General features: G+C 38.3%; 1 protein-coding gene across 2 annotated transcripts in view; it reads right to left on the minus strand.

The window, feature by feature from the left end:
• Trim44 (tripartite motif containing 44) overlaps positions 1-13,751 on the minus strand; it is a 142,870-nt gene that overhangs the window by 81,983 nt on the left and 47,136 nt on the right. For both annotated transcript variants that reach the window (XM_012513772.2, XM_023710572.1), the window contains exon 3: positions 4,632-4,871. In XM_012513772.2, coding sequence (XP_012369226.1) covers positions 4,632-4,871 — 240 coding nt within the window. The remainder of the gene's footprint in view (positions 1-4,631; positions 4,872-13,751) is intronic.

Consider the following 13,751-nt stretch of genomic DNA (forward strand, 5'->3'; position numbering starts at 1 on the left):
ATTTCAAATATTTATATTTGAAATTATAATGACATTTAATTAAATAACAAAAAGTGCAAAAGACAATTGTTGCTTTATGAGAATTAGAACGCTTCCACATGATTCAGTAAAATGAGTCACTTAAACTGGTGATAATTTTGACTGTAGATGAAACATGTAAATACCAGAAACAAGCATTCAACTTGTTTTCAGTGGTATCCCCATCACTATAAAGAGAGTCAAACTGGACATTTCAAACAGTTCAGCATGGATGTGCTGGACCTTTATACCACATGCAGGTCGTACAACTCCAAGCAAGTCACATTTTCAAAAAATATGCCTTGACTCAGGATCAAAAGTGAGGAGATATGTATTTTATGTTTAAAACAAATGCATAAGCTATGCACATAATTTTTAGTGATTTCCTCATCTAAAATAACTTTTTTCTAATACTACTGCAATCAGAATTTCTTTCAAAAACTAGACAAAATATGGAAATGCCTGGGACACATAAAAATACAATTTTTTAGTAATGAATAAAGCTTGAAAAACATTTTTTAATATTTGACTTTGATAAAAAAAATTGACTTTGATAATATGTTTTAGAAAATGATGTAAATAAATTTGACAAAAAAGAATGAGAAAGTCACATGAGGAAAATGTAAGCATAATACAAAAACTTGGCAATGACACTCCAAAAATATATTATTATAGACTAATATATATTATGAAGACAGACATAAAAATCTTTAATAGAGCTGGATAGCTCAGGAGGGCAACATCTGCCTGGAAAGTGCAAGGTCCTGAGTTCAATTCCTTATACCAAAAATAAATAAATAAAATAAAAATTTTAAAAATCTTTAATAAAATACTACCAAAGGTGAGCCCATAGTTTATCTCAAGAATGCAACACTGAATTAATATAATAAAGTTAACTAATATAATTAATAATTACAATCAAGCAATGGAAAAAAAACCCTTAACAATAGGTGTAGAAGGAATATCTGATAAAATTCAATATATCAGTATAAAAATCTTCACAACATTACAATCAGAGGTGATTATCCTCAATTTAAAAAAGAACATCTATAATACCCATCATATTTACTACACAAATGCCTTTCCTCTGTGATAGGACCAAGCCCGGTGGCCTACTTTTACCATTCATGTCAGGCATTGCGTCAAAGGCCCTAGACTAGTGATGGTAAGCCTATGGCATGTGTGCCACAGCTCTGTTACTGAAAGAAAGCTCTAAAAGACTTGCCAACACTGTCCTATACACTGCAATAAGGCAAGAAAAAGAAATAACTGGCAGAGAGACTGGAAAGGAAGAAGTAAATCAGTCTGTTTGTAGATACCACAACCACTCCTGCGTAAGGTCACAAAGAATCTACAATCATATCACCTATTATTATAACTAATAGGTGTTCAGGGGGTTAAAAGACAAAAGGTTAAAACACAAAGATCAACTGTAAGCTGGGTGAGGCAGCACATGAGACTAATCCCAGCTACTCAGGAGGTTGAGGCAGGGCAGGTAACGTATGGAAGTCCAGGGTCCAAAGAAAAGTACAGAACATGAAAAGTCTCAAAAAATAGAACTTAAAATCTATTTTACTTTCCATAGCATCAAATATAAGGACCTAAAAATAAATTTAACACAAGCCATTTAAAGCTTCTAAATGAAAACTGCATCCAAATCATTTCTAAAAGCGCGTAAGATTTATAAATGCAGCCATACACCATCTTCAAATTGTTGCCCCCCACAGCTACTGTGGCATTTCTCTTCAGCTTTCAAGATTTTTTAAAATTTCTCTTTAGTTTTTATAAGTTTAATTTCTATATATCTGGGAATTAATTTTAAGAGATTTCATATTGCTTGCATTCACTTTGCTTCTTAAATCTATTGATTCATATTGTTCAATTAAATGCTGAAGATTTTATACCATTATTTCTTTGAGTTTTCAGCCCATTCTTCATTTTATTGTATGTATATCAGATCTTCCATTATTGCCCCACAGATCCTGGACGCTGAGTTCAATTATTTTTGAGTTTTGTTTCTTGCTTGTTTACGATGCATCGATATCGAAGGATCTCCGCATTCCCCAATTTGTTTTCTTTTGTCATCTCAAATTTGCCAGTGAGAACCTCCTGTGAATTTTTTGTGTCAGTTATTGTACTTTTCAGTTCTAAAATTTTCATTTGGTTCTTTTTCATATCTTCTTCTTTGGTACTACTATTTTTCATTTATTTCCAAGATGTTCTTAAATATTCACTGTGCACTGCTTCTCTGATAATCCCCACACTTGTGTCATTTGGTGTTGGAATATATTTGCTCATTCGAATTGAGATTTACTGTATAATTTTACAGTGAACCCTGGATATATTGAGTCACAGGATATTTAGCAGGGGTTCCAAACACATGTCCTGGATCACTTTGTGAAGACCATGGCTCAAATGTCATGTTCTTCTGCTGTGTCATTCTGCTGTGCCCTACTTAAGATGATAACCCTCCACGCCACAGTAACCATCAAGCTAGCTGGCGAAATGAGAGGACCGCGTCATTACTGCAAGACAAGGTTGGAAGACGAAGTTCTAGCCACCGAACCAGCTAGGGAAGGGCAATGTCTAGCTAAGGAGGGCGTAAGAGGAAGGAGTTAGGTGCTCCAGCCTCTGTCTCCACAGGGGAGGGATATACTTCCTTGCTATGATAGCAGGCAGGAACAAAGTCAGAGCTCTTACAAGTGCATGAGAGACAAGCAAGGGCAAAGGCACAAGTTAGTTTCATTTACAGGCTCCATTGAAAATAGACATCCTATTAGTCCAAAGGAGGTATAAAACGTATTTTTTAGTCTGTTAGTTCCTCTACAGCAGTATCAGTGAGGCTTGAGGAGAAAGGCAGCTTTTTCTTCATGGTATTCATCTCCAGAATGGTAGGTAGGTAGGACGAAAGGTTTCTTCCAGCTTGCAAGGTTTCTTGGGTATTTGAGGGGGAGGGGGACATCTATATTCACTAATATTTCCAGTCTGCAGAACACAGGGAATAGTACATAACAGAAGCAAGGAAAATTCCAGATACTTCACTGTCTTAGTTCTTTAAATCCAAGGTCTCAAGTCTGTATGACAACTTTTCTCACCTCTGAAGACATCTTTCAGGTGACTTCTGTCCAGATTTTTACAGTAATCAGTGGAAAGAATAAATGGCATGTGTTTCTGGTTCTTACTCAGAATCAGATATCTGATTTTGCTTTAGTGCTCAAAATAAAACTGATTGATGAGTGGAAGGGTGCAAAGATAGCTAGAAATATAATGAAGCAAGTATGGCAAAATGTTAATAGATTACAATCTAGGTGGTAGGTATATGGGTATAATATTTAAAAACCTGTCAATTTTGCTGTATGTTTGAAATTTTTCATGATAAAATGTTGGGAAGAAATCTTTTGGCTAAATTCAAAATACAGGTGATTTTTTTCAAAAAATATTCTACATTTCGCAAAGGAAAAAAAAAAAAGGATTTCTTTCTTAAGTGAAAGAGAGGTACTAGATATTTGCTCTAACCAGTAAGTTAGCAGATTAACTGGAACAAAAGCTATTAGATGATAACAGTTCTCTGAACACGCTCTAGCAAGCTGAATGCTACTTCTTGTCTTTAATAGCTTACTTTGTCCCCATCCTGGTCCTTTGTCAGCTGGAGTGCCTAAAAGACAGCTAGTGATGTGAAGAGACTAAATCCATTCTTTGACATAAAAATAAAAAACAGGGATATTTCATGAAATCAGATCTTCATTTCTGAAAGAACGACCTAATCAATACACAGCATAAATGTGAGAGTCTAGTTTGAAGGGAATTTGAGACACACTGCTCATCTGCAGAAGTAACTGGTTGATTTTGTTGTTTATTAGGTCACAAAATGACCCTCTCCACCATTCTGCAATATATTTAAATTAACATTTGCACAGTGATTGAAATCTACTTTGTATCTTTCACCCACACTGGCTTTTGCCTTTACTTCACAATATCCCAGCATACATGAAACCCTTATTTTGTCTTGAGACAGGGTCTTGCATTCAAGGACTCAACTGGTTCTCCCTCTTCAGCCTCCTGAGTAGCTAGGAGTACAGGCTCGACCTACGCCACCTCACTCCACATGCCTCTCTTCATCCATCAGTAATTCCTTCAACTGATGCTGCTAACTCCATATAAAATCCAGCCTGCAGCACCCTTTCACTCTTTACAGAACAAGTCCAGATCTCTTTCAGTCTGAGCTGCATGCTCCACTTCCTTACTTGTTCCCTTCAGGCCAGTTCTGACCCAATGGTAACTTTTTTCATACATTCATCACACAACCTGGGAGATGTCACAGACCTTCTCAGACTCTGATTTCACTGTGGTGAGCATCTGCCCCACTGATGACAATCCTTTAAATCAAAACAGATACATACTTTGACAGGATGCGGCTGTGCGTACAAGCCTTAGTGAGCAATATTGAACTTCCATGTCAGGTCACACACCAGTTGAAACACCTACAACTGCACTAAGGTTTCAATTCACTCATGATCGGGGATCATGAGGGAGGATTTGCAGCACTAATAAGCATGGCAATCAGGCTCTACCTACTTATCCCACTACTAGTAACAGCAGGCATTGTCATTTACCTCTGCCTTTGGCTCAGCTGACTCATTAGAGGTACCAAGTTGTTCCTTGGCCTGGGCCATTTGAGTCATCAGCCTGTCCATGTGGGATTGAATGTCTGCCAAGATCTCAGTCACGTGAGCTGTGGCCATGGCTTCCTGGATGTCCACCAGATGAAGGGCCTTTTGCTCCTCGTCGGCAATCACCTTCTGAACTTTCTTAAATTCCTGCTGTATAAACACCTTCATCTGGTCCCGAGTTACCTGTAGAACATGGGTAAGTGAGAAGAGTAAGTTGGGCAGGCCAAGAAACGAGAGGGAGGTAAGTTATCACTAAAAAGTGCTAGAACTTTTGGGTATATTCTTTAAACAATGTTCCCCTAGTATCTTGGACAAATTTCCTTTTTCTTTCCTATTTTAAAATTTTTATTTATTTATTTTTATTTTTAGGGAAAGGTTTACAGCATGTTCAGGGTCTCTCTACTAGATCCTAGTGATTCTCCTATTTACAGCCTCCCAAGTGCTGGGATTACAGGCATGTGCAACACCACACCCAGTTTCAATTGCCATCTCAGTGCACCCTGGGGGCGGGGCCACCACAGCAGGCCTGGGTAAGGAACCTCTGGCCCCTGTGCAGGTTTGCAGGTTATTTAATCTGCTGAGCTACTTGACCAGCCCTTGGACAAATTTTCTGCTTTCTGATTGGTTAATGTTTAGAAATTAATTCCTTCTTTTTTGCTTTTGTTCATTTTTATACCAGCAATACTAGCTACTTCTAAGAAATTTAATAGGTGTATATATAGATGTAATAAAAATTGAATTCCTCTACTCTCTCCAATTAATGATAACAGTGTGATGTGTATTCTCCCCATTTTTATGCAGTTATATATGAATATAGATAATTATGTAGGATTTACATGAACCTCAGTGTAATACAGTTCCATTGCTTGCTTTTCTGCTTATGATATGATAGTCATACAGATCAGCTTCATGCTTTGTATTCCCTTTGCTACCTTTATGATGAAGATATATAAAATATCCTTATTACCCATTCCTCTCAATAGAAACAAAGATTTTTTCCAAATTTTCATAATCACAAACAATATAGCAACAATACCTCTGCATGTATGTTTTAATATTTAAATGTGAATTTTTTTCAGAGACCTCGGAAGTCATTCATACAATTTATATATATTCTCTGAATTGTGTTTAAATTTAAATTATTTACTATGGTATTACCATATGGTAAAAGATACACATCCATTAGTCTACTTCAAAATATGCCTCACTGATTCAAATACCTGCTTGTCTCACTGCTCTTGCTGCTTACTGAGACAGTTCTGGAAGTCCTATTTTGTTAGTGCCTTTGTGAGGTGAGAGCAAAAATAAGTTCAGTGCAGATGGCAACCACTATCCAACAGAAAGACAGGCTCCTAAAAACATTACAGGGGACCTCATCCTCCTTATCTACTGGATCTGGTACCAGGCAACTTCCAGCTCTTCCCCAAAGTCAAAATGATCAGGAAAGGTAAATGCTTTGAGTAGCTTCAGGCCATGAAGGCAGCTAGAATTTCACAACTCAAAGAGCTCATGAAAGATGACTTTCGCAATTGCTTTAAAAAGTGGCAAGGACAATGGAATGTCTTCAAATCAAGGGGAAGTGTTTTGAGGCAAATAAATGGCAATATGCCTTTATTATAATAAATTTTTAATATTTACACAGTATTTTTCAACCACACAAAAATATTCATACTGTCCTCCAAAAAAGATGCAACAGTTAGATTTCTACAATAATGTATGAAAGTAAAAATTTCTATATAGATCCACCAATACTGGGCAACATAACTTTAAAATTCTAATAGGTAAGAATATAACATCATTTTACTTTACAACAACTGTGTTCTATAAAAAAAATACAACTGAAAGTTATTTTTGGCAAATGTATACAAACAAACTATCAAAATAACAATATCTAAACACTCCAAATTCTAGACTGGGAGTGGTGGCACACACATGTAATCACAACACTTGAGAGGCTGAAAACAGGAGATTCGCTACAAGTCCAAGCTACGTAGTGAGATCCTATAGACTCTATAGATCCTGTTCTAAATACAAAAAATAAATAAATAAATAAACACTCCAAATCTTGCTCAAAACTACATTTATTGAGGTTTCTTCATAACCATGTTTATTTTATAAGTAATCTTTCATTTTAAAGAGAATAAAAAATTAAACATTAAAAACAATATAGAATTTCAAAACAAGATGACAGGAAATCAACAATAGTTGTTATAATGTATACCATTATCTTCAAAGTAGCTGCTCAGTTTACCAGATACAGGCATTCAAAACTGATCAAAAAAAAATTAAGAGGGCCGAGGAGTTGCTTCAGTAGAATAAGCACTTGCCTGGCAAGTGCAAGGGCTTGAGTTCAATCCCTGGTTCTGCCAAAAAAAAAAAAAAAAAAAAAAAAGTATTAACTAGTATTTATTTTAATTGTGGTAGTTTATTTTTGTTTTTGCAGTAGTGGGGATTGAACCCATAGAGTAGCACATACTAGGTAATTGCTACCAATGAGCTACACCCAGCTTGATGAGAATACTTATTAACAGATATACATGAGAAGCTGAGATAGAGAGCATGGAAGATACAGAACGATGGATTAAAAAAGAGAAAGACCAAGAGAAAATTTTAGATCTGGAAGAGAAAGTAGTTGCCATCTAAGTGTACAATCAGGAATTAGACAGAGTTAGAAACTTGTGGGAGAGGAAAGACTTCAATGTTTTTCTTTTTTCTTTTTTTTTTTTTTTTTTTTTTTTTTTTTGGTGGTATCAGGGATTGAACTCAGGACCCTGTTCAATCTTATTCTTAATCTGTTACCTGTTCATAGAACAGTCTGTCAAAAAGGAAATCTAAGTGGGAAAACCTAGACAAGAAAGCTGAGGAAGAGGAAGGCTGAGTGGGTGGATGCACTTTTAGTTAGCCTCTTAAAAACAGAAGCAACGTGCTGCTTAATGCAGCTTCTGTGGCACAGCTGCAGGGATGTCAGTGTAGGAGGAGGCCGGGATGAGGCTTCCACGACACAGCAAGAGCCCAAGCGACAGAAACCCTCAGCAATTTGTATATTCTCTGCAGGTGCTCTCCCTGGTGTTGGAGAAAAAGGAAAGGAAAAATGCTAAACATTATTTACATCTCTACAAATTCTGTAACTCCTTTTTATTTTTACTGAATATATTTTGGTGGTTATTTAAGCATGATGACGATCAATTACCAATGGATTTATACACTTGAAATAAATTAGGTCTTAAATGATCTACAACCTTTTAGAGACCAAACCTGGAAAGTTTTACCAAGGGATAAATTTCTGAATGCCTGATAATCTCCCTTAATGGCTCCAAATAACTAAACTCTGAGAACATAATAAAAGCTGACTACAATCTATTTTACTGGATTGTATATACACATATGATTCAAAGCAAGGACGCTGACATCAGTCAGGAAAACCATGGACCAGACTGCATGAGATGAATTAATATAGGCTTTGAAAATTAAATTCTCTATATCCCATTATTTTACATAGTGTTTTCAACATGACAATTTAACTTACGAAGAGCAAACCATGAATCTGAGCTGAAGGCAAAATAATCTACTGTAATCCATAAAAACCTTTATGTCATCATCCCAGTCCCACACTAACATAGGAGTTCTACAACCTAGACCAAAATTCTAAACACAGTCATGTGGATCACAGCATTCATCGAAATTCAGAACCTGAAGAAGACTCCCTGGGAGTCCCAGGATGTGGAGATAGGTGCTCAGGGAACGGAAACTCCTGCTTTCAAGACTCCTTTGCATGTTAGAGCCCATCTCCTTGCCGTCAAACTTCCATCTCACGAAAGTCTTTGCAGTTCTCCAAAAGCTAGTCTGCTATCTGGAAGCTCCTGATATCCTTTCTAAGTGGGTTTCTTATTACTTATCCAGCCTGTCCTACAGTTCCCCAACATTATGAGTGATATTCTTACCATCTTAACTATAACTAATGTGATGTTACAGAAGAAGAGAAAATTCTACACATTCAGGGAAGAGAGAAAGAGTTGGATGTACTACAGAATGATCAATCTGGTGATGGGAAAGCGTATGGTGATGCTTTAATGCAGCACCCACTAGTAACTGTCAAATTTTTGTAAAGCCACTGACTTTCCTCACCCAGAAAAAAATCTTAGTGCAGAACCTCAAAGAATAATACAGTTATGCCCAAAGTGGGAACTATTCTGATTAAAAGAACAATCTCCCCCCTCTTTCAAGTATTTCCTAGGGTACTCTATAGTATTCCTGGGAAATCTCACCCAAGTGACCTCATCCTCACCACAAACGAAATCTGAAGGGAGACCCCTTCCTTTGGTCAACTGGCCCCTAAGCTGTCAAGACCTTCAGCTTCCTCACTCACAAGCAAGGAGCTCCATCTCTGTTATAGTTACATTCAAGTTAAACACCACATTATTAAATATATTTTACTGAAATTACTCAAATATAGCATTCTAATTTGAAAAATTTGGTGGCTAATCTGTGCATTGTCAGAACATGCTAGTGAGTATCTTGAGCCTAGGAAGTGCAGTAATAAAATCACACTTAGAAACCTTCCTCTGCTACAGTCCAGGGTCTTTTGCTGCAACTTACTACCTGTAATGATCACTTGGGCTCTTGCTGTGTCGTGGAAGCCTCATCCCGGCCTCCTCCTACACTGACATCCCTGCAGCCGTGCCACAGATGCTGCATTAAGCAGCACGTTGCTTCTGTTTTTAAGAGGCTAACTAAAAGTGCATCCGCCCACTCAGCCTTCCTCTTCCTCAGCCTTCTTGTCTAGGTTTTCCCACTTAGATTTCCTTTTTGACAGACTGTTCTATGAACAGATAACAGATTAAGAATAAGATTGAAATCTGTGCTCTCCCATAAGTTTCCAACTGTGTGTATTTCCTGATCTGTCAAAAAAGGATACACTTAGATGGCAATTACTTTCTCTTCCATACTATCTGTAATAATAACCTAATTGGTTTTGGCTCTTCATGTTCATTTCTTCCTAATCAAGACCTTTCCTTGGTTAAAAGGATGATTCTTTTGTTATCCCCACTCGATGTCATTCCCTTAAGTGAAGCTTGGGCTCAAGTATTCACATCTGCAAGTTAAATCTCACCTCATGGTACTTTCCATATCCTCGTGTACTTAATACTTCCAGACTAGAGCAAACCCAAGAGGCACCCAGACTGGCACTTTACACATACATAATTAAAAACATAAAACCTTGAATTAAGAAGCTTACATTTAAAAACAACACCCACTCAGTATATTTGACATGGGCTGGAAGCCAATAACTTCTAGCTATCTGGCTAAACCAAGATTTTATTTTCTTTTTTAAATTAGACGCAGATTATAAAAACAAGAAGCATACTAACTAGAGAGCATCATGGCTTAAGAAAGACTTGTTCCAAGGCCAGGGATATATAGCTCAGTGGTACAGCACCTGCCTGGAAAGCACGAGGTCCTGAGTTGAATTCCCACTAAAAAAGAAAAAGAAAGATTTGTTCCAAAAAAGTACTGCAGAGATGAACTGCAACATAGATGAATGTCAGGAGCAAAAAGATACACAGCAAAGCATCCCAGCAAAGATTTCAGAAATGTTTGCCTATTAGGCAAAACTCCTGCAAGATTTAAAAGAGGTCACTCCAGAAATGAATGTTTAAAAACTGGGGAGTGTAAGAAATAGAGTGTGATGACTCTGAATGCTTCTCCTGAAAAGTGCTTTGTACACCCCTTCTCAAGTGAATGGCCATTATTCTAAAAGAGAGAAAACAAAAAGGCAGGAAACAACTTTTCAATGCTACAGACTGTGCTCACCCTAGCAGCACTGGGTCCTCTCGACTTCCCAGTTTCCACTGAAACTTCGAAGTGAGGCAGTTTGACGTTAAGATTCTCTACAGCTTCAGGAATTTATTCTGCCACTGTACACAGAGAGAGTGCCCGCCAGACTGCTGCCAGGCTCCAGGGAGCTCAGGCTGGGGAGGTGCTTCCTCAGCAAGGACAGTCCACTCTGATGGAGGCAAGATGTCCCGGGCCCTCTATCTTATCGTGACTGCGACAACCGCTGTCTGTGGAGAAAACAGCTATCCACTTTCTTGGCTGAGAAAATTAACAAGTCGCTAAGGAACAACAGCAGACATGGACTCTGACCTACATCCCATTGCCCACATCCACAGTGACAAAATTCAGTGGCCTAGCTGGGAGCCTGACTTACTGGATTTTACCATGGGGTGCTGAGAATGGAAAATTTACTACAGTGAACATTTAAACTCTCCCTTACACCATCTTTCTTAACTTCATTAGAAGTCTCAGGCAAAAGCAACTGTTTGTATGTTCATTTCCTTGAAGCACCTCTATTTTATTGACAGCATGGATCTCTGGCTCAGTTATCCACTTAGTTACCTCAAGAATCCTCTCAAAGAAGCAATAATATTATTTACAGATGCAGTTGTTACTGTTATTTTTTATTACGATAGACTATAATAAAGACATCAACATGATGGCAAAGGTTCTCACACCGCTGAACTATTTCCCTGGCCCAAGTAAGTACTGTACTTGAAAATGCCTGAAAAGCATTTAAAATGAATCTACAGGCTGGGAGTGGTGGTGTATAATCCCAGCACTGGAGAGGCTAAGGCAGGAGCATCACCAGTTCAATTCCAGCTTGGGCTACAAACAGAGTTCAAAGCTAGCCTGAACTACATAGTGAAACTCCACCTCAAAAAATAAATTTTAAAAATGAATCTACTAGTCAGTCATGAAGCAGATAACAACTGGGCACCTCAGTCAGCTGAGAAAGACACAGGTACAGATGACTGCTATGCAGCTCTTCATGAGAAAGGTAGAGACCTAACCACGATGGTTCTGGCACTGTTACCACGCATCCTTTCCCCCCAGGGCTGCTTGTTCCTGCTGCTGTGTGCTGTGAGCTTACTGCCATGACAACCTGATGTGTAAGCCATTGATAGAGCAACAAATTGGATATACCAGAAAGTCCACCAGGGATGCTGGCCTCACTTTGGCTCAGCACTACTGCTTGCTCGTATAGTGTTCCTCTCTTCATCTGGCACTAGGGTGGCAATAACGCATCACGAACTTCTGAGCACCACTGCTTTCTGAATATACAAAGTTCTGGTTGACCCTAACTGTAGCACTGAGCAAGTAGAACAGTGAGTCCACAGACAAACTTAGGATCACATCAACCCAGCATAAGACTGACAGCATCTTTTCCATCTTGTTTTTCTGTTTTCTTTCCACCTGAACCAAGTATGAAATAAAAAATATAGCTTCTGCTTCAGGAGCTACTGTGTAGGAAGGAAGAAGAAGAAAGTGACACTAAAAATTTGAGGTGGCAAGAACACATACTGATACTTTTATAAACCTCTTACCCTTGAATAAAGGAAGAAGGCCTACTCTCATCTGCTGAAGACTACAGCAATTTTAAAACAAAATTCACCTCTCACCCTCCATTACAGTTTTATACTCAAATGCCTTCTTGGCAAAGCCAAGCTACTTGTATCCTAATGAAACTACAATACCAAAACAACCGCAGATAAACAAGAGACAAGGAAAGAGCACTGGGATGTAGACATTGTTTTTTTTCTGAGGCTTCTTCCCAACACAGGCAAAGTGGTCACAGAATTTGAAGTGGTAGAAAAATTAATTTTGAAAACTGATCTGCCAACTCTATGCTTGTGAACCTCACAAAGGTAAAAGTTTCTTCATTTGTATACTGCAATTCTCAAAAATAATTTTTCTGAGCTGTACATAAAACAATACATGGAAAGAACCACGCATGCCCTCCAGGCCCACAAGACCATCGGCAGTGTTCTGCTACTGGAGACAGCAGTAACTAGAGAGCTACCCTGTAACTGGACTGCTCCTGTGTGTCCACAGGATTCTCACTGAGCTCACACAAAGAGCCCCCAACAAGCTTTCCTGAAAAAAAGACACAGCTGCTAACACTGGGCGTTCAAATTCTAATTTTCCAAGGAAGCATAAGGGACATTTTCCTAGATACCCCAGGCACTGAAGAATAAGGCTACCAATGCAAAGTCTCCTTGCCTCCATTCTAGAAAGTGGCCACAGCCTGCCAGGGAGCAGGGGCCACCTCTTCTAGCTTGATAAGATCTCACGGGGCATCACTTCAGATATAGTCTAGCTAATGATACAGAAGCAAAGCACAAATGAACAAATGGGTCCCCTATACCTTGGCACCTACACAGTCAGTCAATGGGCATAACTGTTTCTTGGCATATTTCCTTCCCTGTGTAGACTGAAACCTTACACTTCCCCTTTGGAGCACTTACAACCTACTTACCCAAGACCTATAGGGCTCAACTGCAGATGCAAAGGTATTTCTCAAGCATGTTAAGGCTGTGATAGCAAATGAGCCTCCATTACTTCTTATCTCCTTATTTTGCAGTCCAGAGATGTGGCTCTGTGGAACACTTGCCCAGCACGCCCAAAGTCTGGATTCAATCTCCAGATTCACAAAATAACAGTTTTCATCTCAGGGCAGTCATTAATAAAAACAATATAATTAAGCCTACCTTATATATGAAATTGAAGTGATACAGGTAACACGTGCTAGTGCGTGGATTCATGTTATCTGACTCTAACATCTGTGTTCCTTCTCCACAAAAGAAAGGCAGAGTATGCCTTACTCAGTTTAAACTGCTCCCTCAAAATCTGAACAAACTCTACATTGGTATAATATTCCCAATCCATTCTCTATAGGTTTTAAAAAAATCAATAACGCCCTACAACTACTAACAGACTACACACAAATCAGAGAAAGTTATCTTTGGTCCTGTGACCTTGGAGAACTCATTTTAGCTAATTTTTCTTTTTTCCTGTATTAATGGGGACTAAAATGTCTAATTGAGCTTAGTTAAAAATTAAGATACTGCAGAATCTCTTTCATCTACTGCAAAAACAAACAAAAGCCAAACAATAACTGGGCACTGGGTAGAGTAGAATTCCTCTTGCGTTGCAGAGACCCAGAGAATTTCTCTCTTCGGCTAAATGCAGAGTCTGCAGGACAGCAGCACTGTTCTCGTAATATAT

The sequence above is a fragment of the Octodon degus genome, unplaced genomic scaffold (genome assembly GCF_000260255.1).
Source record: "Octodon degus isolate 3935 unplaced genomic scaffold, OctDeg1.0 scaffold00018, whole genome shotgun sequence".
NCBI lineage: Eukaryota > Metazoa > Chordata > Mammalia > Rodentia > Octodontidae > Octodon > Octodon degus.